Source organism: Anomaloglossus baeobatrachus, chromosome 1 (genome assembly GCF_048569485.1).
Source record: "Anomaloglossus baeobatrachus isolate aAnoBae1 chromosome 1, aAnoBae1.hap1, whole genome shotgun sequence".
Taxonomy (NCBI): Eukaryota; Metazoa; Chordata; class Amphibia; order Anura; family Aromobatidae; genus Anomaloglossus; species Anomaloglossus baeobatrachus.
In genome coordinates this window covers 99940653-99968617 of record NC_134353.1, presented here as the reverse complement: position 1 = coordinate 99968617, position 27965 = coordinate 99940653, and the positions used below count along the sequence as shown (strand labels likewise).

General features: G+C 42.7%; 1 protein-coding gene across 1 annotated transcript in view; it reads left to right on the top strand.

Moving 5' to 3' along the window:
• CCKAR (cholecystokinin A receptor) overlaps positions 1-27624 on the top strand; it is a 182842-nt gene extending 155218 nt beyond the window's left edge. Inside the window, exon 5 of the mRNA XM_075333731.1 lies at positions 26649-27624. Coding sequence (XP_075189846.1) covers positions 26649-27193 — 545 coding nt within the window. The 3' untranslated portion in view covers positions 27194-27624. The remainder of the gene's footprint in view (positions 1-26648) is intronic.
• Positions 27625-27965: the final 341 nt, after the last annotated feature.

Below are 27965 nucleotides of genomic sequence, written 5' to 3'. Positions count from 1 at the left end.
CCATAGACCAGGCTGATGGCCGCTGCCTCTACTGCAGGGGTCCCCAACCTTTTTTACTTGGAAAGTTGGTCGAGAGACACATTGTAGAGATGAAGACATAGTCAATGCCAATTTAGCAGTAGAAAACAGGAAACAATTGGAAATAAAGAATCTTCCCCATATTGATATCCGCGAGAAAAAGTGACCTTCATACACAACACAATCCACTATACCAAGGCCAATAATATCAAATACAAGGTAGAAATACCGCCACATCGTGACCAGACAACATATTACCACCACATAGTGATCAAATACAGCCACATACAAGGGAGAAATGACGCCACATTGTGACCAGACAACATTTTACCACCACATAGTGACCGAACACAGCCATATACAAGAAAGAAATACCGTAACACTATGACCAGATAACATATTACCAACACATAGTGATCAAATACAACCACATACAAGAGAGTAATACCACTACACCATAATTAGACCATGTAGTAACCGAATATTACCACATACAGTGCCTTACAAAAGTATTCGGCTCCTTTGAATCTTTTCCCACATTTCAGGCTTCAAACATAAAGATAAAAAAATGTAAATTTTATGGTGAAGAATCAACAACAAGTGGGACACAATTGTGAAGTTGAACGAAACTTATTGCTTGTTTTAAACTTTTTTTAAAAAAAATAACTGAAAAGTGTGGCGTGCAATATTATTCACCCCCTTTACTTTCAGTGCAGCAAACTCACTCCAGAAGTTCATTGAGGATCTCTGAATGATCCAATGTTGTCCTAAATGACTGTTGATGATAAATATAAGCCACCTGTGTGTAATCAATTCTCCAAGCACCTGCTCTGTGATAGTCTCAGTGTTCTGTTTAAAGCACAGAGAGCATCATGAAGAGTAAGGAACACAACAGGCAGGTCCCTGATACCTGGAGATGTTTAACCCCTTAAGGACGAAGCCAGATTTGTACTTAATGCCCAGGCCATTTTTTGCAATTTTGACCAGTGTCACTTTATAACTCTGGAACGCTTCAATGGATCCCGGTGATTCTGAGTCTGTTTTTTCGTGACATATTGGGCTTCATGTTAGAGGTAAATTTAGGATGATATTTTTTTATTTTATTTGTGAAAAAATCTGAAATTTGACAAAAAAATTAAAAATTTTGCAAGTTTCAAACTTTTAATTTTTATGACCATAAACCGGAGAGTTATGTCACACAAAATAGTTAATAAATAACATTTCCCACTTGTCTACTTTAGATCAGCGTAATTTTTTAAACAAAATTTTTTGGGGTTAGGAAGTTAGAAGGGTTCAAAGTTCATCAGCAATTTCACATTTTTTCAACAAAATTTACAAAACCATTTTTTTAGGGACCACATCCCATTTGATGTGACTTTGAGAGGCCTGGGTGACAGAAAATACCCAAAAGTGACACCATTCTAAAACCTGCACCCCTCAAGGTACTCAAAACCACATTCAAGAAGTTTATTAACCCTTCAGGTGCTTCACAGGAACTAAAGTAATATGGAATGAAAAAAAATAAAAATTAACATTTTACCTAAAAATGTTACTTTAGCACTAATTTTCTTACTTTTTCAAGAGGTAACACCAAAAATTGGACCTCACACTTTGTTACCCACTTTCTTATGAGCGCGCCGATACCCCACATGTGGTCAGAAACCTTTGTTTGGGTAAATGGGAGAGCTCGGAATGAAAGGAGCAATATTTGAATTTTGGAAAGCAAAGTTGGCTGAAACAGATTGCGGGCACCATGTTGCTTTTACAGATCCCCTAAGGTGCCTAAACAGCAGGAACCCCCCTCAAGTGACCCCATTTTGGAAACTAGACCCCTTAAGGCTTCTATCGAGGGGTATACTGAGCATTTTGGACCCACAGGTACTTCATAGATTTTGATAACGTTGCTTTGTCATATTGAAAATTGTAATTTTTTTCTCAAAAATGTTGCTTTAGCATCAATTCTCTCACTTTTTCAAGAGGTAATTCCAAAAATTTGACCCAAATGTTTGTTACCCACTTTTTTATGAGCGCGGTGATACCTCACATGTGGTCTGAAACCTTTGTTTGGACAAATGGGAGGGCTTGGAACGAAAGGAGCAATATTTGAATTTTGGAAAGGAAATTTGGCTGAAAAAAATTGCGGGCACCATGTTGCATTTGGAGGACCCCTAAGGTACGTAAACAGCAAAAAACCACCACAAGTGACCCCATATTGGAAACTAGGCCTCTCAAGGAATTTATCTAGATGTTTGGTGAGTACCCTGAACCCCCAGGTGCTTCATAGAAGTTTATAACGTTGAGCCATGAAAATAAAAAAATACAATTTTACCACAAAATTGTTACTTCAACCAGGTAGCTTTTTTTTCACAAGGGTAACAGGAAAAAAATCACCATGAAATGTATTCTGCAATTTCTCCTGAGTTTGGTGATATCTTATATGTGGTGGAAATCAACTGTTTGGGCACACGGCAGGTCTTGGAAGGGAAGGAGTGCAATTTGACTGAACATTTGGCTGGAATAATTAGTGGACGCTATGTCGCATTTGGAAAGCCCCTAAAGTGCCTAAACAGTGGAGGCCCCCCACAAGTGACCCCATTCTGGAATCAAGAAACCTCAAGGCTTTTATCTAGGTGTATATTGAGCATTTTGAATCCACGAATACTTCAGAGAATTTGATAAGCTTAGGTTGCCATATTGAAAATTTTCATTTTTTTCACAAAAATGTTTCTTTAGCATCACATTTCTCACTTTTTCAAGAGGCAGCAACAAAACGTGGACCCCACAGGTTGTTATCCAATTTCTTGTGAGCGCAGGGATACCCCATATGTGGCCAAAAACCTCTGTTTGGATATATGGGAGGGCTTGGAATGGAAGGAGCACCATTTGAATTTTGGAAAAGTTGAAATAAATTGCGCGCACCATGTCACATTAGCAGGGCCTCTTGGGTACCTATACATTAGAAACCCCCCACAAGTGACTCCATTTTGGAAACTGGACCCCTCAAGGATTTTATTTAGGAGTATAGTAAGCATTTTGAATCCACAGGTACTTCACAAAAATGTTGCTGTAGCAACAAATTTCTCTCTTTTAGGCTATGTGGCCATGATCCAGCGACACGGCGTCCAGTACATAGTGTCAGCTTTCCTGTAGAGATGTGAGTGTTGTCCACGGGAGAACGCAGCTGCCCATGCCCACGATTTGGGTTCAGGCTGCTGTGGAGCTCTATGCTACCTGCAGAGCACACTCATCTCCGCAGCATAAATTGACATGCTGAGGCTCGGGAAGCTGCGCCACAGGTCGGTTTATGCTGCAGAGAAAAGAAGCACAGTGGGCACGGGATTTCTAAAAATCCTTCAACTGTGCTTCTACTGCACAACGCAGCGTTATAGACGCAGGGAAAACACTCTGCGCCCAAAACGCTGCAAACCCTGATTGTGGGCACATAGCCTAAAATGCTACAATGGATGAATGGATAGATGTCAAACATATATAACGTCCCACCCCCTGCATATTCTAAGCTGGCGCCCTTTAGTGCCTTTCATGTGGCACTAAAGGGTGCCTAGCCTTGTATTTAGCCCAAAAAGAAAAAAAAAAATAATTAAAATAAATGACGTGGGGTCCCCCCTATTTTTGATAGCCAGCTAGGGTAAAGCAGACAGCTGTAGCCTGCAAACCACAGCTGACAACTTCACCTTGGCTGGTGATCAATTTGGAGGGCTCCCCAAGCTGTTTTTTTTTTTTTAATTATTTATAAATAAATAATTAAAAAAAACAAACAAACGTAGGGTCCCCCCAAATTAGATCACCAGTCAAGGTGAAGCTGACAGCTGGGGTCTGGTATTCTCAGGGTGGGAAGAGCCATGGTTATTGGACTATTCCCAGCCTAAAAATAGCAGGCCGCAGCCGCCCCAGAAGTGGCGCATCCATTAGATGCGCCAATCCTGGCGCTTCGCCCCAACTCATCCCGCGCCCTGGTGCGGTGGCAAACGGGGTAATAAATGGGGTTGATACCAGATGTGTAATGTCACCTGGCATCAAGCCCAGCAATTAGTTATGTCACAGCGTCTATTTGATACCAGACATAACTAATTGACAGTAATAATAAAAAAAAATTGACAACAAAAAAAAAAAATATTTGGAAAAACACTCCCCAAAAACATTCCCTCTTTGGCCAATTTATTGAAAAGAAAAAAAAAATCGGGTCCCTGCTGTAATCCATTGTGAAAGTCCCGCGGCGATTCTGGACCTTCTAGAATATGGGGGGCACGTTCAGGGAACGTATCCCCCATTTTCTAGGAGTGCAGACCATCCATTTGAGGAGAGTGGGTGCAAAGAATTTGCACCCACCCTTCCCGGGTCACAGCTGCAGACTCTGTGCAGCAGCAGCAGCAGCCAGCGTCTGAGTCACAGACACAGGAAGCTGACAGCCGCGCTCTGCACATGTGACCGGCGTGCACTGTGAAGGAGGAGGGGGCCGCGGGGGATCAGAGCTAACAGGTACGGGGGACACCGGGGAACACCGGGGTGGGAATAGGGGGTGACCTGGCAGGGCCTGGGGAGCAGGTTTCTGTCGTATGTGTCATAGCACATGCGACAGAAACCATAGGAAAGGGGGAAATGCGGCCGGCGCGCTGCTGTGCGCGCCGGTATGTGCAGCGCCATGTTAGATTTTCGGGAGGAAGGGGGGGTGAGGGGACACTTTGGCGACACTGGGGGACCGGAGAGGACCGGGGGATGAGATTTATCTCCCATCTGACATGTTTGTTTATGCCAGATGGGAGATAAATGATTTTTTACCGGCGCGGTCATTTACTGTAACCTGATCATCGGTATACGGTGTATACCGGTCATCAGGTGAGCGGGGACCGGAAAACCGGCCAGAATCATGATCTCCAGGGTCTCAGCTACCCCCGGCAGCTGAGACCCCAGAAATTTTCTGACTCTGGGGGGCGCTAGACCCTTTTTTCCGACCGCCGTTAAAAAGCGGCGGATTGGAGGAAGTACCCTAATTTGTCGCCGTTAAAAGGCGTATCGGCGGTCGTTAAGGGGTTAAAGCCGGATTTGGTTACAAAAAGATTTCCAAAACTTTAAACATCCCAAAAAGCACTGTGCAAGCAATCATATTGAAATGGAAGGAGTATCATTCCACTGCAAATTTACCAAGACATGGCTGTCTCTCAAAAATTTTATCTCGAACAAGGAGAAGACTGATCAGAGATGCAGCCAAGAGGCCCATGATCACTCTGGATGATCTGCAGAGATCTACAGCTGAGGTGGGAGAGTCTGTCCATAGGACAACAATCAGTCGTACACTGCACAAATCTGGCCTTTATGGAAGAATGGCAGGAAGAAAACCATTTCTCAAAGATATCCATAAAAAGTGTTGTTTAAAGTATGCCACAAGCCACCTGGGAGACAAACATGTGGAAGAAGGTGCTCTGGTCAGATGAAACCAAAATCGAACTTTTTGGGCACAATGCCAAACGATATGTTTGGCGTAAAAGAAACATAGTTCATCACCCTGAGCACACCATCCCCACTGTCAAACATGGTGGTGGCAGCATCATGGTTTGGGCCTGCTTTTCTTCAGCAGGGACAGGGAAGATGGTTAAAATTGATGGGAAGATGGATGGAATCAAATACAGGACCATTCTTGAAGAAAACATGTTGGAGTCTGCAAAAGACCTGAGACTGGGACGGAGATTTGTCTTCCAACAAACAAAGATCCCAAAAATAAAGCAAAATCTACAATATAATGGTTCACAAATAAACGTATCCAGGTGTTAAAATGGCCAAGTCAAAGTCCAGACTTTAATCCAATCAAGAATCTGTGGAAAGAGCTGAAAACTGCTGTTCACAAATGCTCTCCATCCAACCTTACTCAGCTCGAGCTGTTTGCAAAGGAAGAATGGGCAAGAATTTCAGTCTCTCGATGTGCAAAACTGATAGAGACATACCCCAAGCGACTTGCAGCTGTAATCGCAACAAAAGGTGGCGCTACAAAGTATTAACTTAAAGGGGCCAAATAATATTGCACTCCCCAATTTTCAGTTTATTTTTTTTTAAAAGTTTAAAATAACCAATACATTTTGTACAACTTCGCAATTGTGTCCCACTTGTTGTTGATTCTTCACCATAAAATTTATTTGCTTTATCTTTATGTTTGAAGCCTGAAATGTGGGAGAAGGTTGAAAAATTCAAGGGGGCTGAATACTTTTGCAAGACACTGTACAAGGGGGAAATACAGCAACACTATGACCAGACCACATAATGACCAAATAATACCACACACAGGAAACAAATACCACCACACCGGGACATATAATACTACAATAATGATCATGAATTAACACCACAATACTAATAACACTATTATTATCATCAGTGCGGTTTTACACAGGAGCTCTGTATATTGTGTACAGGTAATACAGTGGTCACCAGTGACATTATACACAGGGGCTCTATATATACCGTATTTTTCGCTTTATAAGACGCACTTTTCCTCCCCAAATTTTGGGAGGAAAATGGGGGGTGCGTCTTATAAAGCGGTAGCGGGGGGGGGGGTCCTGTCTGAGGCGATCGGGCGGGTGCCTGTGGCTGCATGCAAGCGGCCGGGTACCTGTACTTGCATGCAGCGGCAGCCGGGTACCCGTGGCTGTGTGCGGGCGGCAGCGGGTGCTGTGTGGGGTCGGCAGCCAGGTACCTGTGCTTGCATGCGGTGGCAGACAGGTACCCACGGCTGTGTGCGGGCGGCAGCCGGGTGCTGTGTGCGAGCGGCAGTCGGGTGCCCGTGCAGGTACCCGGCTGCCGCCCTCACACAGTCACCCATCTGCCGCCCGCACACAGCCATGGGTACCCGGCTGCCACCGCACGCAAGCACAGGTACCCGGCGGCTTGTACGCAGAGTGGGCGGGCAGCCTGCTGGCTGCCACTCTGTGCATGCGGGACGGGCGGCTGTGCAGCTTACCAGTTGTCCGCGGTCCCACTTTCAAATGATGGCGCCGGTGGAGCTCTTGGATGAGAGCTCCATCTGCGCACGCGCTGCTCCGGGAGTCAGCGCGTGCGCAGATGGAGCCCTTGGATGAGAGCTCCATCTGCGCATGCGTCGCTCCGGGCGCCATTACTTGAATCGGGACCGCGGACACACTCCACCACTGAGCCGTCGCCGCCGCTCCCACCACTGAGCCGCCGCCGCCGCCGCTGCCACCACTGAACCGGGACCGCGGACACACGCCACCACTGAGCAGTCCCTGCCGCTGCCACCACTGAGCAGTTGCCGCCGCTCCCACCACTGAGCCGCCGCCGCCGCTGCCACCACTGAACCGGGACCGCGGACACACGCCACCACTGAGCAGTCCCTGCCGCTGCCACCACTGAGCAGTTGCCGCCGCTCCCACCACTGAGCCGCCGCTGCCACCACTGAACCGGGACCGCGGACACACACCACCACTGAGCAGTCCCTGCCGCTGCCACCACTGAGCAGTTACCGCCGCTCCCACCACTGAGCCGTCGCCGCCACTCCCACCACTGAGCCGTCGCCGCCGCTGCCACCACTGAACCGGGACCACGGACACACTCCACCACTGAGCAGTCCCTTCCACCACTGAGCAGTCCCTGCCACCACTGAGCAGTCGCCGCCGCTGCCACCACTGAACCGGGACCGCGGACACTCACTGCACCGGCCTGCTGCACGGCTCACACGCCACGGCTGCTGCCGCCACCACGGACCCCACGGATCCTGCTACCGCGGACGCCACCGCGCCTGCAACCACGGACGCCACGGCACCTGCAACCACGGACCCCGCTGCCACTGACCTGCCGCGCCTGCCAGCACAACCTGTGCCTCCTGTGACCCCGCTTCACCACCACTGCTGCCCCCCTCCGGTAAGAGAACACCGGAGTATAAGACGGACCCCATTTTTATTTTTTTTACCTTTTTTATGTCTAAGTTTGGGGTGCGTCTTATATTCCGGTGCGTCTTATAAAGCGAAAAATACGGTAGTTGATAGTGTGTGTGTGTGTGTGTGTGTGTTCATGTAATACACTGTCTTACCAGTGACGTCTATAGCTGAAGTTATTCATCTTCGCTTTTTTTTTTTTCATCTGGCACTGACCACCATCACTTCTTCCTGCCATGGCTCGACTCTACAGAAGATAACACACAGTCACCTATAGCTGATCACTTCCAGAGCACATGGAAGACAGTATCCTCAAAATGAACTTATATTTCATCAGTAATAATGTCCCCTAAATTGCCCCTACAGTAATTATGCTACACTTGCCACCATAAATCAATATTTCTGTCCCTCATTCTGGTGCCATATATTAATTATATCCCTCATTCTGGCCCCTTTTATTTAATAATGTCTGGGGAAACAAGTAGAATCAAAAGGGGTTGTAAATTGCTTCCTGCACAAATATCCCCCACACACTGCTCCTCTCCAAAATAGCCCCACAAAAGTGCCGCTTTCCATAATGTCCCCCCCAATCTTTCCCTTTCTATAATATCTTCCCCATTCTACATCTCTACATAAATTCACCCCCGCTTCTCATTGTATTATGCCGCCTTTCACAATCCCCTTCATAACTGCCTCATAATGTCCCCATTGCTCCACAATTTCCAATTTCCTTTTTAATTTCCTCCATTTCCCCAATCAATTTGCTCCATAATCTTACCATTGCCCCAAAATGTACCTTATTGACCCATAATGTGCTAATTTGCCTCATAATGTTCCCATTACCCGATAATGCTCCTCATTCCCCCAAAATGTGTCAATTTGCCTCATAATGTCCCAATTACCCCATAATGCTCCTCATTCCCCCAAAATGTGTCAATTTGCCTCATAATGTCCCAATTACCCCATAATGCTTCTCATTACCCCATAATGTGACAATTTGCCTCACAAAGTCCCTATTACCCTATAATGCTTCTCATTCCCCCACAATGTCCCAATTTACTCTACAATGTCCAAATTTACTCTATAATGTCCAGGACTGCCCTATAATGTCCCAATTTGCTTCCTAATGTCCACCATTTACCCAAAATGTCACAGTTTGCTCCATAATGTCCCTCATCGCTCCGCAATGTCCCAATTTACTCTATAATGTCCCCATTTCACCATACTGTCCTAATACACTTCATAATGTCCCTCATTACCCCATAATGTCCCATTGTGTTTTATAATGTCCCCCACTGCCCTATAATGTCCCAATATGCTTCAAATTGTCCCTCACTCACCCATGATGTCCCTCATTTCCCCATAATGTCCCAATTTGTTTCATAATTTCCCCCACTGCCCTATAATGTCCCAATATGCTTCAAATTGTCCCTCACTCACCCATAATGTCCCTCATTGCCCCATAATGTCCCAATTTGTTTTATAACGTCCCCCATTGCCCTATAATGTCCCAATATGCTTCATGATGTCCTCCACTCACTCATAATGTGCCTCATTGCCCCATAATGTGCCCCATAAAAGCCCCCCACTGCACCATAATGTCCCTTGTAAAGTAACACCACTCCTCCCCCACCACAGCCTCCTCATCTAAAATTGTTGTACATGTCCTCTTCGGCTCCTGCTGGAGCGTTAACCTGTGTCTGCATGTCGTCCTCTTCTCTGCAGCTCACTGATGACGGCATGTCGGTGCGGTGCTGAGGAGCCCTCCAGCCATAGTACAGTTAAAAATGCTATAATGTATTTAAAAAAATTAACATCCTCAAGTACATCCAATCTTGTATAGTGATCAACAAAAGGGTAACAATGTTTTGAAGTTTTTAATTTCAGGCTCCATATCTCACCATTCACTACAGCTTTGAGCGTGAGACTACCTTCATTTTATAGACAATCCTCTTGACTATCTCATACATAAATTTGACTTGCAATTATGTTGCATAAGATTAGTTATGCAGATTCTTGTCATGTCACTGCATTGTTATCGTTTTGCTCCTAAAAATCTAAATTTTAATTTTTATTGTTTTGTTAATATTTTGGCATTCAACACCACCTGAATTCTTCTGAGCTTGCTCTCAATCAGATTCAAGCATGTCTTGACCAAAATATGATCCTGGGTCTCTTCTACTGGGTTGAGGTCTGGGGACTGTGGGGGCCAATCCAGCATCTCTACTTTGTCATTGAACAATTTATTTTCCAATCTCGACAAATACTTCAGGTTGTTGTCCTGCTGGAACACAATGTCGACCTTTTCATACCCATAGTACTTGAGTTTACAAAGTAACTCGTCTTGTAGGATTCTCACATATAGCTTAGCATTGAAACCACCATTAATCCTGGTCAAGCATCTAATGCCTTTGGCTTTGAAACAACCTCATATCATCAGCTTCCACACAGAACAGTCAGTGCCAAATGCGCAGGCGCGAGTTGGCTGGCGACTGCGCATGTGTGTTATCGGCGTCCGTGCTTTACTTTGAACAAACAGCCGCATACTGCCTCACTGGATTCATCCTTCCCCTGAGACGTCCGCACCAGACTTAAGTAATTACCACTAATTATCTCCCTATATATATTGGCCTATGGTTGTTGGTTACTCCACCTTTTCCTGACGAAGTTGCTCTGCAGCGTAACGCGTGTGGCTTCTCCTGACAGCCCCCCCACCAGCTGTGCCACCCTGCAGCATCCAGCCTGACCCCTGACTGTTCTTTGGGCCATTTGGATGGCTCAGTCTATATTTTCTTGCTGGTACCGGTTTCCTCCTTTTCCTGCCAGGTGCTTTTGACCAAATTGTGGTATTATCGTCCCTCTTTCCACCTATTACTGTCCTACTGTGGCTATTGCACTGGCCTCTTGCTTATTAGAATTCTACTATTGGGTAGACTCTGTATACATTATTTAGGATTTGGATCAGCATTCTGCAATCCCCTGTGTTTATACCACTGGGTCTCTATCCTCAGGGATACTGCGGGTTATATGGGCTTTATTGTTATTTATTTACCATTTATTTATCTGTGATTGGGTATGTTTTAATGGCAGAGATTGTAATTTTTGTGTTTTTTACATGCTGTGGGGCTGTCTGTATAGTCACATCCTTTTTTAAATGTTTTTAATCATGTGGTGTTGTTATCAATAAAGCTATTATTGTTTGCTATTATCGGTGTGCATATCTCCTTGTGTATGAGCTTTTCCTCCTCTTTGACAACACAGTGACATGAGAAGAATCTCCATAACTAATCATGTGCTAAATATTTGCAAGTCAAATTTATGTATGAGATACCCAAGATGATTGTCTATAAAATGATAGTAGTCTGACGCGCAAACTGTAGTGGATGGTGAGATATGGAGCCTGAAAGTCAAATGTTTAAAACATTGTTACTCTTTTGCTTGTTACAGTATATCGATTACCTAAGCATTTCAGACTGCAGCCCAGTGCTTATTTGTGGAAAATACCAATAAAAATCTGTCCCTTGTATAAATATGGAATATTACTCTCATTAGAAAGAAGGAGGATCTGATTAATTACAAACATTTGTGAGGTGATGCTTAAATAGGATCACCTTTTGCTGCATTTACTCCTGAAAGTTTTTGGTTGATGTCTCCATCAGCTTTACACATCTAGAGGATGATGTTTTTGCCCGTTCTTCTTTGCAAAATATCGCTATCTCAGTGAGATTGGATGGAGGTGTCTGTGAAGAGCAATTTTTAAGTCTTCTCACAGATTCTGGGGCTTAAGTCTGGACTGTGACTGGGACATTCACACACATGAATATGCTTTCATCTAAACCATCCACTGTAGCTCTGGCTGTAATGACTATAGCTTGGCTCTGATCGGGTTAAGTCAGCTGGGAGAGGTTAGTTCATTCGTGCCTCGGTCCAGGACTCTCGCAGCTTTATTATTGTGTGGATACCTCCAGAACTCCGCCAGTAATAGATCTGCTCTGCAGCGTGCGATCTGGTTCTTGTGAGTTACTCTGATCTGTCCCGCTACCTGCCTACCTCTCCCTGAACTTCATTCCCCTAGTTTTGTTCTCCCATCCTGTCTACCTGACCCCAGTTCTGTTTTGTCTCTCGGCCTCCAACCCCTACTCTGTACTTACCTGATCTCCTGGCCTCCGACCTCGGTTACGTTCCCTGACTATGGCTCTCTTCCCCTTTGGCTCCTGACGTAACTCCTTGGCTTCCGACCCCCTTGCTTCCATTTGACTACAGCTTGCTCACCCCCTTGGTTATATGTGACATTCTGGTTTTGACTTTTTCTTGTTTGACTATTCTCACACTTGTGCTAGTGACCTCTTGTAGGCTTTTTGTCTTACTGCACTTAGAAGTTTGACCTCTACATCCCTGCGCCCATAAGTGGAAGCTTGACACTGGCATTATGTTTAGGGACATACTGCCGAAAGGTGAACTTTGCCATAATCGCATGTCTTTAGCAACCTCTATCCGGGGTATGTATACTTTTTCAAGGCACTGTATAATTAATCTATATCAGATTAAAAATAAACTGATATAATCTACCAATGTTGTAGGGAAAAAAATCGCTACTCAAAACACTTGGAAAAATTTATTTTGTCCGGCGGGAAAAATAATAGGGCAAATATATGAAAATAATTAAGATCCATGGGAGTAGCAACATAAACTTGAGCAAATTCCACTGCAATTTATTTGTCATAAAATATTGAAGCAATAATAAAATGCATGAATAAAACTTTTGCAATTTATATGAATAAACATGAATCTCTATTGTATTTTTCTATTCGGATTTTTTATAAATTAAGAAAGCAATTGCAGAGCAAATATATGAATATTGAAGCACTCCGTAAAACCATGGTTTGCTACCGATTATACCGCTGTTCATAATGAAAATATTGATAGGACAAATTTATAGGACTTAGCGTTGTTTATATGAAAACAAACAAATATAGTTTTATGCGGATTGTGCTGTGGGTAATTTACCCTGCGTGATTTGAAACAATAATGAAAATTAAACAGAAACCATGTAAACGACAATGTAATTTTGATATAAGACATATATTATAATGAGAAAACAAAAATCACCATTAATTATTAGTGAAGCGTAACCCCTCTTTTGAGAGTCATGCCCGTAGGGAACAGAGTTTGTAAATTCAAAATCCAGAATGTTTCTCTGATTATAAGGAGGTGTTGAAAATCACTTCCACTTATCAGTTTTGGAAATTTTTTAATACCAAAAAACTTGGCTGTATTTTGTGCTCTTTCAATGATACTTTATAGAATGTTTGGCAGCATTCCAAGGTCAACATTGTTTTGTGTCCTATACCATTAATGTGTTACCGAATATTTTTTTCTAATTTTACACCAAACATACATGATATTGTACTCTGAACATATGATGACATAAACCACATGTATAGTTACATAGGTTGAAAAAAATACCTACGCTCTTCAAGTCCAACCTTCCTCCACCAATTATACATTTTTTGTCACAAATACTCTATAACTGACAGTGTTGTGTGTACTTAGGAAATCATCCAGCCCTTTTTCTTAAAATCTGTTGTGGTGTCTGCCATTGCAGTAGGGAATTCCACAGTCTGACAGCTCTAACTGTAAAGAACCCTTTCCTATTTAGCTGCTGGTATCGCCTTTCTTGAACCCTTATTGAGTGCCTCCTAGTCCTTAGTAAGGTGTTTGTGTGGCGCCCTGGCAAAACCAGGTAGTCACACAGTTTAGGCCCCCGCACAACACCGCTCCCACACAGGGTTAAATCAGCCGACAAAACCCTAGTCACCCCCCCAGGGAAGGACAGGCACACCAGTGGGCGGGACCAGTTGGAAAGAAAACACCCTCCTAGGGGTCTGGAGAGCCCGGGGCGGGAAAACAAGCAGTTGAAGTTTAAGTCTGGTCTGAGTTGGAGTGAGGGAGACAAGCTGACAGGTGTCAGGGTCGGAGCCCTGACACATTGGCTAGGTGGCAGACGGTGGTCACCGCCAGCAGGAGACGGGAAGATGGCTCGGCAGATCCGAGGTGGATCGGGGCAGGGTTGTAACCCGCCGGTACTGACACCGGAGAACCGACCCGGAAACCATGCACAAAAGGGGGTACTCGGACCCTGAAGCCAGGACTGGCACCGACGGCCTAGCTAATTAACCGATTGAGGGCAGGATTCCAGGTCCTGTCCCAACCTAAGTCCTGAAAAGTAGAAAACCACCCACAGAGAGGGATAGGGCATCCGCCAGGGCCCGGTAGATCCCACGGGTCAGCGTCTGATGGGCACGGCTCCCAACCAGAGGACCGGGAGCGGACTCCTGCGTTACACACTAGGAAGACTACACAAGAACACACAAAGTGCAGAGGAAAGGGGCCTTGACCACCAGCCCTTGTGTGGGACCAGATACACCCGTCTGCGGCAGCCGGCCACCATCACCTTGGTTTACCAAAAGACTTGTGTGATTGATTCAACAGTGAGTAACTTTCCCAGCCTGGCCGGGTGCGCCGGCCCCTGCCGTTACCATCCCCTGCATAGAGACATTGGGCCCCAGGGCATCTATCCCTACCCACGGAGGGGTTAACATCCTGCTACCAGCCCATCACCCCCGGGAGCCCCACAGCAGCAGCGGTGGTGCTACATCTCACCACACACCGTAGGTGGTGTCACAGACAGTTTTTAACCAACCCCGTACAAATACGTCCCCCTTTTATTCGAAGTGTCCGCGTGACCTCCGGGTCCGGTAGAGTCCCTCGAGCCATACCACAGATACGGATCAGAGCAGCACAGCTGCTGGCATGGGAGTGGCACATTTGCAAGGAGTAAGTCATGTGCTAGTCCTTTGTATGGACCCCACAAGTATTCACACATATAAATGAGATCTTCTCTAAGATGTCCAACTTTTCCAACCTCTCATCATATGGGAGGCCTTCCATTCCTTACGATAATTTAATTTCCCGCGTTTGAACTGACTCTAACTTCTGAATATCTAGACAAAAAGCTCACGGCACTCACCAAACTGCAATGTGAACAGGTGCATAACTGAACATGACAGAAAATGACAAAAAAAGAGACAGTTGCACTCTGAAATGCTAAAGCATGCAAACCATAAATGTAAGAATATAGACATGCATTACTGCTAAAGGAAGTCTAAGAAAAAATTAGATATTTAGCATACAAAAACTGCCTTTTTATAGCTGCCCAGTCACCATGTCATGGCATATCTCGTAACTGGGTACCTACTCTATACTGAAGTGTCTCTCTGGGTTTAAAAACCTCTTGTGTATGGGAAAGTAGGAACCTGCTATATAGGATAAGATTACCTGTGGCTAGTGGTGGAGGGTTGCACAGTCAGAAGGTATGATCCCCATTAATCTAGAGAAAAAGCTGACAGCACTCCCAAAACTGAGTAGGTACCCAGTTACGAGAGATGCCGTGATGTGGCGACTGGGCAGAAATAAAAATGACCGTTTTTGTATGCTAAATATCTAATTTTTTCTTAGATTTCCTTTAGCAGTAATTCATATCTATACTCTTACATTCATGGTTTTCATGCTTTAGCAGTTCAGAGTGCACTGTCTATTTTTTCTAACCGGAATAACCATTTTTAAAATGTGGAGCCCAAAACTGGATCCCATATTCTAGATGTGGCCTTACAAGTGTTTATGGCACTAGTCTACTACAATTACACTTGATACATTAGTACCCCCAATGTTATGCATTTGATGACATGGGGAGGGTGTGCACTGGTGGTTTTTAAGATGGTATAGTATTCGGGAACACAAAAGTGGTATATGAAGTCCATCAGAATGTTGAATTTTGAATACTGCCAAACATTTTATAACTTATCCTTCAAAAAGCACATAAAAACTTCCAAGTTTTTGGCACAGAAAAATTACCCAAACTGATAAGAGGAGGTGATTTTCAGCACCTCCTTAAAACCAGAGAAACTTTCTGGATTTTGAATTTACAAACTCGGTTTTCTACAGGCATGAATCTCAAAGGAGGTGTTATGTTTTACTATTAATGGTGATTTATTTTTTTTTTGTTCCTTTTTCCCCTCATTATAATATATGTTATATCAAATTGCATCCTTGTTTACATGATTTGTGTTATTTTTCATCTGTTTATTTTATTATTGTTTTAAATAATGTAATATAAATTATATGCACGACAATCACATACAACTACAGTATATTTATGTTTGTTTTCATATGAATAGCGCTAAATCCTATAAATTTGTTCTATCGATATTTTTATTATGCAAATGAATAATACATCGTATAAACGGTATAAACAAAACATGATTTTATGGAGTGCTTCAATTTTCACATTTTTTTTCTGCAATTGCAGAATTTATAAAAAATAAAATTACAAATAGTATTGGCACCCCTGCAATTCTGTCAGATAATACTCAGTTTCTTCTTGAAAATGATTGCAATCACAAATTCTTTGGTATTATTATCTTCATTTATTTTGCTTGCAATGAAAAAACACAAAAAAGAATGAAACAAAAATCAAATCATTGATCTTTTCACACAAAACTCCAAACATGGGCCAGACAAAAGTATTGGCACCCTAAGGCGGGCTTTGCACACTGCGACATCGCAGCCCGATGCTGCGATGCCGAGTGCGATAGTGCCCGCCCCCGTCGCAGCAGCGATATGTGGTGATAGCTGGCGTAGCGAAAGTTATCGCTACGCCAGCTTCACACACACACTCACCTGCCGTGCGACGTCCCTGTGGCCGGCGACCCGCCTCCTTGTTAAGGGGGCGGGTCGTGCGGCGTCACTGCGACGTCACACGGCAGGCGGCCAATCAGAGCGGAGGGGCGGAGATGAGCAGGATGTAAACATCCTGCCCATCTCTTTCCTTCCGCATATCCTACGGAAGCCGCAGTGAGGCCGGTAGGAGATGTTCCTCGCTCCTGCGGCTTCACACACAGCGATGTGTGCTGCCGCAGGAGCGAGGAACAACATCGGACCGTCGCGTCAGCGTAATCATGGATTACGCCGACGCTGCACCGATGATACGATAACGACGCTTTTGCGCTCGTTAATCGTATCATCTAGGCTTTACACACTGCGATGTCGCATGCGATGCCGGAAGTGCGTCATTTTCAATTTGACCCCACCGACATCGCACCTGCGATGTCGCAGTGTGCAAAGCCCGCCTTAGCCTAATACTTGGTTGCACAACCTTTAGCCAAAATAACTGCAAACAACCGCTTCCGGTAACTATCAATGAGTTTCTTACAATGCTCTGCTGGAATTTTAGACCATTCTTCTTTGGCAAACTGCTCCAGGTCCCTGAGATTTGAAGGGTGCCTTTTCCAAACTGCCATTTTGAGATCTCTCCACAGGTGTTCTATGGGATTCAGGTCTGGACTCATTGCTGGCCACTTTAGTAGTCTCCAGTGCTTTCTATCAAACCATTTTCTAGTGCTTTTTGAAGTGTGTTTTGGGTCATTGTCTTGCTGGAAGACCTATGACCTCTGAGGAAGACCCAGCTTATTCACACTGGGCCCTACATTATGCTGCAAAATTTGTTGGTAGTCTTCAGACTTCATAATACCATGCACACGGTCAAGCAGTCCAGTGCCAGAGGCAGCAAAGCAACCCCAAAACATCAGGGAACCTCCGCCATGTTTGACTGTAGGGACCGTGTTCTTTTCTTTGAATGCCTCTTTTTTTTTCCTGTAAACTCTATGTTGATGGCTTTTCCCAAAAAGCTCTACTTTTGTCTCATCTGACCAGAGATCATTCTTCCAAAACGTTTTAGGCTTTCTCAGGTAAGTTTTGGCAAACTCCAGCTTGGCTTTATTATGTCTCGGGGTAAGAAGTGGGGTCTTCCTTGGTATCCTACCATACAGTCCCTTTTCATTCAGACGCCGACGAATAGTACGGGTAGACACTGCTGTACCCTCGGACTGCAGGGCAGCTTGAACTTGTTTGGATGTTAGTGGAGGTTCTTTATCCACCATCCGCACAAACTTGCATTGAAATCTCTCGTCAATTCTTCTTTTCCTTCCACATCTAGGGAGGTTAGCCACAGTGCTCAACTTCTTGATGACACTGCGCACTGTAGATACAGGAACTTTCAGGTCTTTGGAGATGGATTTGTAGCCTTGAGATTGCTCATGCTTCCTCACAATTTGGATTCTCAAGTCCTCAGACAGTTCTTTGGTCTTCTTTCTTTTCTCCATGCTCAATGTGGTACACACAAGGACACAGGACAGAGGTTGAGTCAACTTTAATCCATGTCAAATGGCTGCAAGTGTGATTTAGTTATTGCCAACACCTGTTAGGTGCCACAGGTAAGTTACAGGTGCTGTTAATTACACAAATTAGAGAAGCATCACATGATTTTTCAAACAGTGCCAATACTTTCTACTGTCCACCCCCTTTTTTATGTTTGGTATGCAATTATATCCAATTTTGCTTTATGACAATTTTTTTTTTCATTGAAGACAAATTAAATGAAGATAATAATACCAAAGAATTTGTGATTGCAATCATTTTCAAGAAGAAACTGAGTATTATCTGACAGAATTGCAGGGGTGCCAATACTTTTGGCCAGCACTGTATATAAAGTTATGTTAGTTTATTTAAATTACAATAGTTTTATTCATTTATGTTATTATCGCTTTAATATTTTATGACAAATTACAGTGGAATTTGCTCAAGGTTATGTTGTTGCTCACATGGATCTCGATAATACTTGTTCCTGCAGTGCATAGTATTTTTTTTCCAAGAGTTTTCAGCATGTTTCAGTAGCCATATTCTCCCTACTACATCAGTTGAATATCAGTTTATTTTTAATCTGTTATAAATTAATTTAATGTCCAGTTTCTTGTAATTGGTATATTAATTTGTATTATTTTTCTGTTTTTAATGCATAGTTTTGTTTTAATTTTCATGTCAATGTGTCGTGTTCCCTGAAGTTTATTACTCCACTTTAAATTAAAGCATTTAGAACCATATTCTTTAAACACCACTTCAGTCAATTAGAACATCCATCCTGCAAATGGAGCAGTGTTCCTTATTTAAACAGGAGACAGATTTTTATTGGATAAGAATTGAGCTGCAGTCTCAAACGCGTAGGAAAAAAATATGCAATATTCAATGTACTTGAGGATGTACATTTTTAACTTTTTGGAATAAAGATTACTATTTTTATCTGCATTATGGCTAGAGGACCCTTTACCTTGATCTTTGTTATGGTACATTGAAGAGGAGTGGTTCCTTCCGTGCTGAGGATTGTAGCTCCCTCACTCAGGATGAATTGGATTCTATGTTACATTTGCAAAAAACACAGTTCAAGTAATCTCATCTCAGCTCATGCACACAGAGCACCCTCCTGCAATATATCTCTCCTCTCATCCCCTCTATAAACATCCATTCAGTATATCATTCCTTTTTGTCCCCTTTATATGTAGCCCATCTTGGAGTATACTGTATCTCGCCTTTCTATCTCCTCTATATATAGCTTTTCCTGTAGTATATCTGCCCTCTCAGCCCCTCTATATACAGTCCATTCTGCAGTATATAATTCCTTTCTGTTCCCTTTATATGTAGTCCATGTTTCAGTAATCTCTCCTGTCTATCCCCTCTGTATATAGCTTTTCCTGCAGCATATCTCTATTCTCAGACCCTCTATCCACAGCCCATCCTGCAGTATATCATTCCTTTCCGTCCTCTTCATATGTAGCTCATCTTGCAGTACATCTCTCCTCTCTATCCCAGTATATCTCTCCTCTCAGCCCTCTATATACCGCCCATCCTGCAGTATATCATTCCTTTCTGTTCCCTTTATATGTAGCCCATCTTGCAATATATCTCTCCTTTCTATCCCCTCTACATATAGCTTATCCTGAAGTATATTGGTATATATCTTGAAGTATATTGGTCCTATCAGCCCTCTATATACAGCCCATCCTGCAGGATATCATTCCTTTCTGTTCCCTTTATATGTAGCCCATGTTTCAGTATATCTCTCCTTTCTATCCCCTCGATATATCTTTTCTTGCAGTATATCTCTCCTCTAGGCCCTCTGCATACAGCCATATCCTGTAGTTATATCTAATTACCAGCACATACGCACGCACGCTGCTACTTCTTTATCTGTCACAGTAGAAGCTCAATTCTAGACACAACCCAGATTACAGCTATTTTGGCAGGATGTCAGCTGAGAGAGACTGCACTGCACAGTATAAACCGTGGCCCCTTGAAATGCAAAACCTTTGCAATGTCAACGGAAGGTCGATCACCCAGTGGTTGCGATGGGGAGTGCAGTCTGTCAAAAATGTTGCTATCATATTATCATAATGCAGTGAACATGTCTTGCAAGAAACCGGAGTAAATAAAAAAAAAAAAAAAAGGTAATGGTGCAAACATCTGCACCAGCAGTAAGACCTCTAAATTCTTTCATTCTTGAACCTACATTCAGCCCAACCCCTTTTCCAGACTATTTTGCAGGAATGGCTAATACGGATAATGATGCACACTTGCTTTTCACACCCAACCCACTCAACCAAAATTACATTTACTCGTGTGTAGAATTATTAGACAAGTTGCATTTTAAGGGGGCTTTACACGCAACGACATCGCTAACGAGATGTCGTTGGGGGTCACGGATGCACATCCGGCCTTGTTAGCAACGTCGTTGCGTGTGAAACACAGGAACGACCGTTAACGATCAAAATTACTCACCTAATCGTTGATCATTGACACGTCATTCTAATCCCAAATATCGTTGCAGGACGCAGGTTGTTAGTCATTCCTGCTGCAGCACACATCGCTATGTGTGACACTGCAGGAACAAGGAACCTGCGGCCGCCAGCAATGAGGAAGGAAGGAGGTGGGCGGGATATTCCGGCCGCTCATCTCCACCCCTCCGCTTCTATTGGGCGGCCACTTAGTGACGCTGCTGTGACGTTGAACAAACCGGCCCCTTAGAAAGGAGGCGGTTTGCTGGCAACAGCGACGTCGCTAGGCAGGTAAGTCCATGTGACGGGGACTAACAGTGTTGTGCACCACGGGCAGCGATTTGCCCGTGACGCACAACCGACGGGGGTTGCTGCTATCACCAGCGACATCGCTAGCAATGTCGCTGTGTGTAAAGCCCACTTTAGAGGATGTTTTTTATTATTGATCAACAACTATGTTCTCAATCAACCCAAAGGACTTATAAATATCAAAGCTTAATATTTTTGGAAGTTGTAGTGGTTTTTTTTTAGATTTGGCTATCTTAGGAGGATATCTGTTTGTGCAGGTAACTATTACTGTGCAGAATTATTAGGCAACTTAATAAAAACCAAATATATTCCCATCTCACTTGTTTATTTTCACCAGGTAAACCAATATAACTGCACAACATTTAGAAATAAACATTTCTGACATGCAAAAACAAAACCCCAAAAATTTGTGACCAATATAGCCACCTTTCTTTATGATGACACTCAACAGCTTACCATCCATAGATTCTGTCATTGCTTGATCTGTTACGATCAACATTGCGTGCAGCAGCCACCACAGCCTCCCAGACACTGTTCCGAGAGGTGTACTGTTTTCCCTCCCTGTAGATCTCACAATTTATGAGGGACCACAGATTTTCTATGAGGTTCAGATCAGGTGAACAAGGGGACCATGTCATTATTTTTTCATCTTTTAGATCTTTACTGGCCAGCCACACTGTGGAGTAGTTGGATGCATGTGATGAAGCATTGTCCTGCATGAAAATCATGTTTTTCTTGAACGATACTGACTTCTTCCTGTACCACTGCTTGAAGAAGTTGTCTTCCTCAAACTGGCAGTAGGTCTGGGAGTTTAGCTTCACATCCTCAACCCGAAAAGGTCCCACAAGTTCATCTTTGAGGATACCAGCCCATACCAGTACCCCATCTCCACCTTGCTGGCGTCTGAGTCAGAGTGGAGCTCTCTGGCCTTTACTGATCCAGCCTCTGGCCCATCAAGAGTCACTCTCATTTCATCAGTCCATAAAACCTTTGAAAAATCAGTCTTAAGATATTTCTTGGCCCAGTCTTGACGTTTTATCTTATGTTTCTTGTTCAAAGGTGGTCGTTTTTCACCCTTCCTTACCTTGGCCTTGAAACACTTGATTGTTCGGTGATCACGCTTCAAAAGTTTGGTAATTTTAAGACTGCTGCATCCCTCTGCAAGACATCTCACAATTTCGGACTTTTCAAAGCTCGTCAATTCTATCTTCTGACTCATTTTGCCAAAGGAAAGGAAGTTGCCTAATAATTAAGCACACCTTATATAGGGTGTTGATGTCATTACACCGCACCCCTCCTCATTACAGACATGCACATCACCTGATTTACTTAATAGGTAGTTGGATCTCAAGCCTATACAGCTTGGACTAGGACAACATGTATAAAAAGTATCATGTGATCAAAATACTCAGTTGCTTAATAATTCTTCATACAGTGTATGTCTACACAATTAAAAGGAAGCCATCATTGGAAAATGACCTATTATTTAAATCAGGTGTTAAATGTTTTATTTATTTTCTCAATGTTTATATTTTGTTTTACAATCTGTATTAAGAAAATAGAAATCCTGCAATTTCACACAGCCAACGGGTCTATTTTAGACTCGTACGTCCCATTTCATCATTTGCAGGGGTTTTTTTTGTCCCTTTCTTTTTTTGCCTTATGGTAGTAGTTGCTGTTTTTGGTGCCAAATTCTTCAAAAATTATACATATGATTCATGAATTTGGCACAAAATCAAAAATGGGATTTTGTTTCCCCTCTCTTGAACTGTTTATGTGACTTTTTGGCACCAAAGTCACATATTTTGCAAAATGGCTCAAAAATTGTCCCAAAATACTGACATACTGAAAAATAAACCGGGGGTGAATGGGAGTGGAGTTGTGCCATCTTTTTTAAAAGGAATTGCTGAATCAGGTGAAAACACCTGGAATTACTAAACTCCCACCTAGGAGAAAAGAATAAAAAAACACAAGCGAGTCCGCATAAAATAGGCTTCATAAAAGGCACAAATAGAAGAATGAATTTGGTGCAAACAAAAAAAGGTGCAAAACACACTAACATAGACAAAAAATTGGGGAGCAAAGGCAATGATGAATCAGCACAATACCTCCTGTTGGTTTTTTTGTTTATTTTTACAGAATACATTTTAGCTGCCTTATTACAAAGTCAAGTAACACTTCTATACACAGCTGATGACACTGGAAACACCATTTTTTTTAATGGTCTTCAACTTGATCTCGAGCCATGGTGCCTTGATGGATGAAAATTCTGCAGATAAATCGATCTTGTGCAAGCCTAGATAGGTCCACCAGGGTCTTCTCCACTGTTATCTTGTTAGTATTAAGCCATCGGATTGCTGGTCTTCCTCTTCACCTTGTTCCCTCTATTTTTCCAACTATGTCCTTCTCCAGTGATTGCTCTCTTTGTATGATGTTGTCATGCGATGTTCTGTTCCACAATTGCAGAGTGCCACTGCGGTGTAAGACTCTATTGCCATTGACATTGTAGCATCTGACAGGCAACCTGAGGTCTCCTAGTTGCTCAGCCTGAGCTGGGCGTCGGTTGATTCATTTCCATTCCCCATCAGCTCTGCAGGAGTTAATTCTTGTGGATTTGTGTGCATCTCCTAGGAACAGATTGCAACCCACAGCTGTCTCTTTCCTATTTAAGGTTCTGAGCCGATAATTGCTTCAGCATAACTCCAGGGATTCCAGTCTTAGTGGTGATCCAGTCTTTGGTGATCTGTAGTTGCTATTTTGAGTGGTGTGGAAGTTCCCCTGTTGTGCATTTACTTCCTTTATCTTTATTCCCCTGTACATGTTTAGTCTATCCTTTGTGTTTGAGTGCAGTGTGTATAAGGTATCGTTCTCCCTTGATTGTGTCATTTTTGTGGGTGTTTGATATTGTGTTTCTGGCCCGCCCCAAAGGGGAGTAAGATCAAGGCTCAGACTGGAGTCAGAGTTACGCTGGGGGCTCAGACCTCTCTACAATTATGTGTACCCCTGAGATAAGGGACAGCACAGGGTCTAGGAGCCCCTGTTCTGTAATTTCTTACCCTGTGATAGATGTGTCCGAAGTTGGCAAGTGATTCATATAAAAAAATGCGCTCAAGAGATTGAACAGAATTAAACCACAATTTTATTTAAACCATTAAAATTGATGGACAGGTCTACAGCAGAGAAATAATCAAAAAAAGAGGATGCACAGTAAATCAACCAGGTAGGTAAATTTACTTTATGAATTTTTATAACCAAAGATGGTAAGTATCCAACAAAAAAGTATCTTACTGAATATAAATTAATGGAGCATCTTTAGATAAATACCGATAAATACATAGGACAGATCTTATATACTGTAATTAGTATATAAATTAAATGGTATTAAATAGTGTAGAAAATGTTTTTATGTAAAGAAGTCATATGGGGGGTGAAAAGTCAATCCAGGTGCTACAAAGGGAATGTGTAGAGCAATGGGTCCACAAGGAACTGAAATTATATTAGTAGTAAAGTCAAGCTACATAGCAGTAGATTGACAGTGAGGGCAGTCAGGGAGTGGAACAGGCTGCCACGGGAGGTGGTGAGCTCTCCATCAATGGAAATCTTCAAGTGGAGCTGGATAAATATATAGCTGGAATGATTTAGGAAAGCCTGAACTCGCAGGGGGTAGGACCCAATGGCCCTTGAGGTCCCTTCCAACTCTACCATTTTTAGTTACATAGTTACTTAGGTTGAAAAAAGACCTAGGTCCATCTAGTTCAACCTTCATCCACCAGTTCTACATTTGGTCACTAAGTCATTTATAACCAACAATGTTGTGTGTACTGAGGAAATCATCCAGCCCTTTTTTAAAAACTGTTATAGTATCTGCCATTACTACCTCTTGTGGTAGGGCATTCCACAGTCTGACTGCTCTAACTGTAAAGAACCCTTTCCTATTTAGCTGTCGGAATCACTTTTCTTCCACTCGCAGTGAGTGCCCCTTGGTCCTTAGTATTGTCTTTGGAAGAAATAAGTCATGTGCCAGTCCTTTATATTGACCACACATGTATTAATACATATAAATGAGATCTCCTCTGAGACGTCTTTTTTCTAAGCTAAACATATCTAACTTTGTCATCCTCTCATCATATGGGAGGCCTCCATCCCTTGTAGTAGTCTAGTTGCCCGCCTTTGAACTGACTCTAACTTCTGAATGTCCTTTTTAAAATGTGGAGCCCAAAACTGGATCCCATATTACAGATGTGGCCTTACAAGTGATTTATAGAGGGGTAACAATACGTTGGGATCACGGGATCTAATCTCTCTTTTTATACACCCTAAAATCTTGTTTGCTTTAGCAGCTGCTGCTTGACATTGAGTGCTGCTGCTCAGCTTATTTCTAATGAGAATACCCAAGTTCTTCTCCTGTTCTGTAGTCCCGAGTTTACTTCCATTTATTGTATATGCAGTTATAGGATTACTCCGTCCTAGGTGCATTACTTTACATTTATCAACATTAAATCTCATTAGCCAAGTATCTGCACATTCTGACATCTTATCTAGATCTTTTTGTAATATTGTACTATCAAGGTCAGTTTTTAATATCCTACATAGTTTGGTGTCATCAGCAAAGACTGACACTTTACTATCAATCCCATCCACAAGGTCATTAATAAAGAGATTACTCTATGATTCAGGATCTTTAGTATGGGTTTGCTGCACACTATCCCCTATGAACCACCAAAACTGACTAACACCATAATTACTTATAATCTAACCCAAACGATAATTTTATCAGTGACCCATACCTAATAATAAGGTGCTGTGCCCTCCACAAGACCTTATTATCAGGTATGGGTCACTCGAGTGCATCTTTTTATATGAATCAATTAGCTTGTGCTGGCTATTTGTTCATATGCAATTTGTTTTGGCAATTTGCCATTAATTTAAATCCAATTTAGATAGCAATTTCTTGATAAAAAGAAGTTGGCAAGTGGTAGCTTGGTAATTGGTCCCTTGACAGCTGCCCCTCCCTTTAAAATGACCGTTGCACTTGCTTATTAGATGCTTCAATACAAAAAAATAGCTTCTGAATTAGTTTAATGCTGCTAATGAACATGTGGATTTCCGGAAAAAAAAAGATATGAGTGGAGAATATTTACAGTGATGATTGTGAACATTCTAATTTTTTTTTAATAAAAATTGTGATATGAAAAATGAAAAGTATGACCAAAATGAATAAAACAATATGGATAACATAAAGCTTGACTTAAACAGTAACCCATTTTCTGAAGGCTCATTCCCTTTAACAGGTGATCTGACCATTCTTGTGTACAAGGCCTATAATGGAAGTACTTTTCTTTCCGATAAACAGTGAAATCCGTGTAATAAATGAAAATTGTAGCCATTCTGGTCATTAAGTCATCAGATGCACTGCACAAAAAGAAGCCAACAAAATGTCCTTCACTAATAATTTCATGATGTTTGTACTATAAATTTCCAAAACAAATGAACTCATTGATTCCTAATAGGGATTTGTGCAGGTCATGTTGTTCCTTACTAAATATCAAGCTCATTACTGCCGTCCACATTTTTAGACAGCACAACAAGCAGATGTCCGGATGTCTGTGCTTCTGGTTATTGCATGTTATTTTGTTGATCTGTGTATTTATATTATTCATTATTGTGTTTTTTTCCTCCCTTTTTGGTCTCCTTTGTACAGAACGGTCAAGCAGTATAAGCAGTAATCAATTTGAGAATGGAGACGGCTGTTATCTCCAAAAGTCAAAAAGGAAGAAAAAAGTAGAAATGCGTCAGCTGTCCTCACACCACAACAGCACTAAGATCGAAAGAGTCCGCAGCAACAGCTCCGCCGCCAACCTGATGGCCAAGAAAAGAGTTATCCGCATGTTGATCGTCATCGTCATCCTGTTCTTCATCTGTTGGACTCCTATTTTCAGTGTCAACGCCTGGAGAGCCTTCGACGCTACCACTGCAGGAATCCTCCTCACTGGAGCACCCATCTCTTTTATCCACCTGCTTTCCTACACCTCAGCTTGTGTCAATCCAATTATTTACTGCTTCATGAACAAGCGATTTCGGCTTGGATTCTTGGCTACCTTCAGTTGCTGCCCTGGAAAAGATGTGCAGAACAGAGGGATGATGCCTGGAGTAGGAGAAGAAGATGGCAGGACCACTGGGGCATCATTATCAAGGTACACATACACCAACATCAGCATCTCTGCTACTGCCAGTGGTCCAACATGAGCAGGTAATGGGCTTTAATAGGAAAATAAACTTCTGTAAGACTTGCAAACACTGGATAAGTCAATCACGGTATGTTATTGTTGGAAGGGACTTCATACCGCACTGAGGATTATAAATAGACTGAATTAATACATATGTTGCGAAGGCAGCTTGGATGACCCTTGCTAGATCAATCATGGTTCAATGTCTGGTTCACATTATTATTCATTAGCCACAGATCTGAATCCACCTCAATCACTCACAGGACTGTATAATGTGGTCGATTCCAGTATATGTGTCACGGACAACAGCCCACGAAGGGCTGAAATACATTACTGAAGACTGTGATTTCTATGAGCATCAATAATCGCCTGTGTGGAATGCTCTTATACCTGAAACATGGATTCATTAGCTACAAACATGCATGTTGTACATTAGCAGGACTTATGTGTCATTGCTCTATGATGTTCTGTAATAATAAAAGTTTTGTTTGGGCTGAGGTTATAGCTGTGCATTCAATTTTTGGATAATCCATGGAGCATGTATTTTATAATTCATTTTTTTATCTGGCACAGTACGTGTCTTTGTAACTGTGCCTGGTACAGTCGAATGAAAGGAAATCTATCAGTAGGATCAACCCTCCTAAGCCGTATATTTTGGCATGTAGGTTATAGAAAGTTGAATAAAATTATGTTTTGATATCCGCAATCCAATGTGTTATTTCAGAAAAATTAATGTTTTCTTAATATGTAAAGAGCTGTTAAGATCTACAGTAGAGGCCGGACGCAGATCT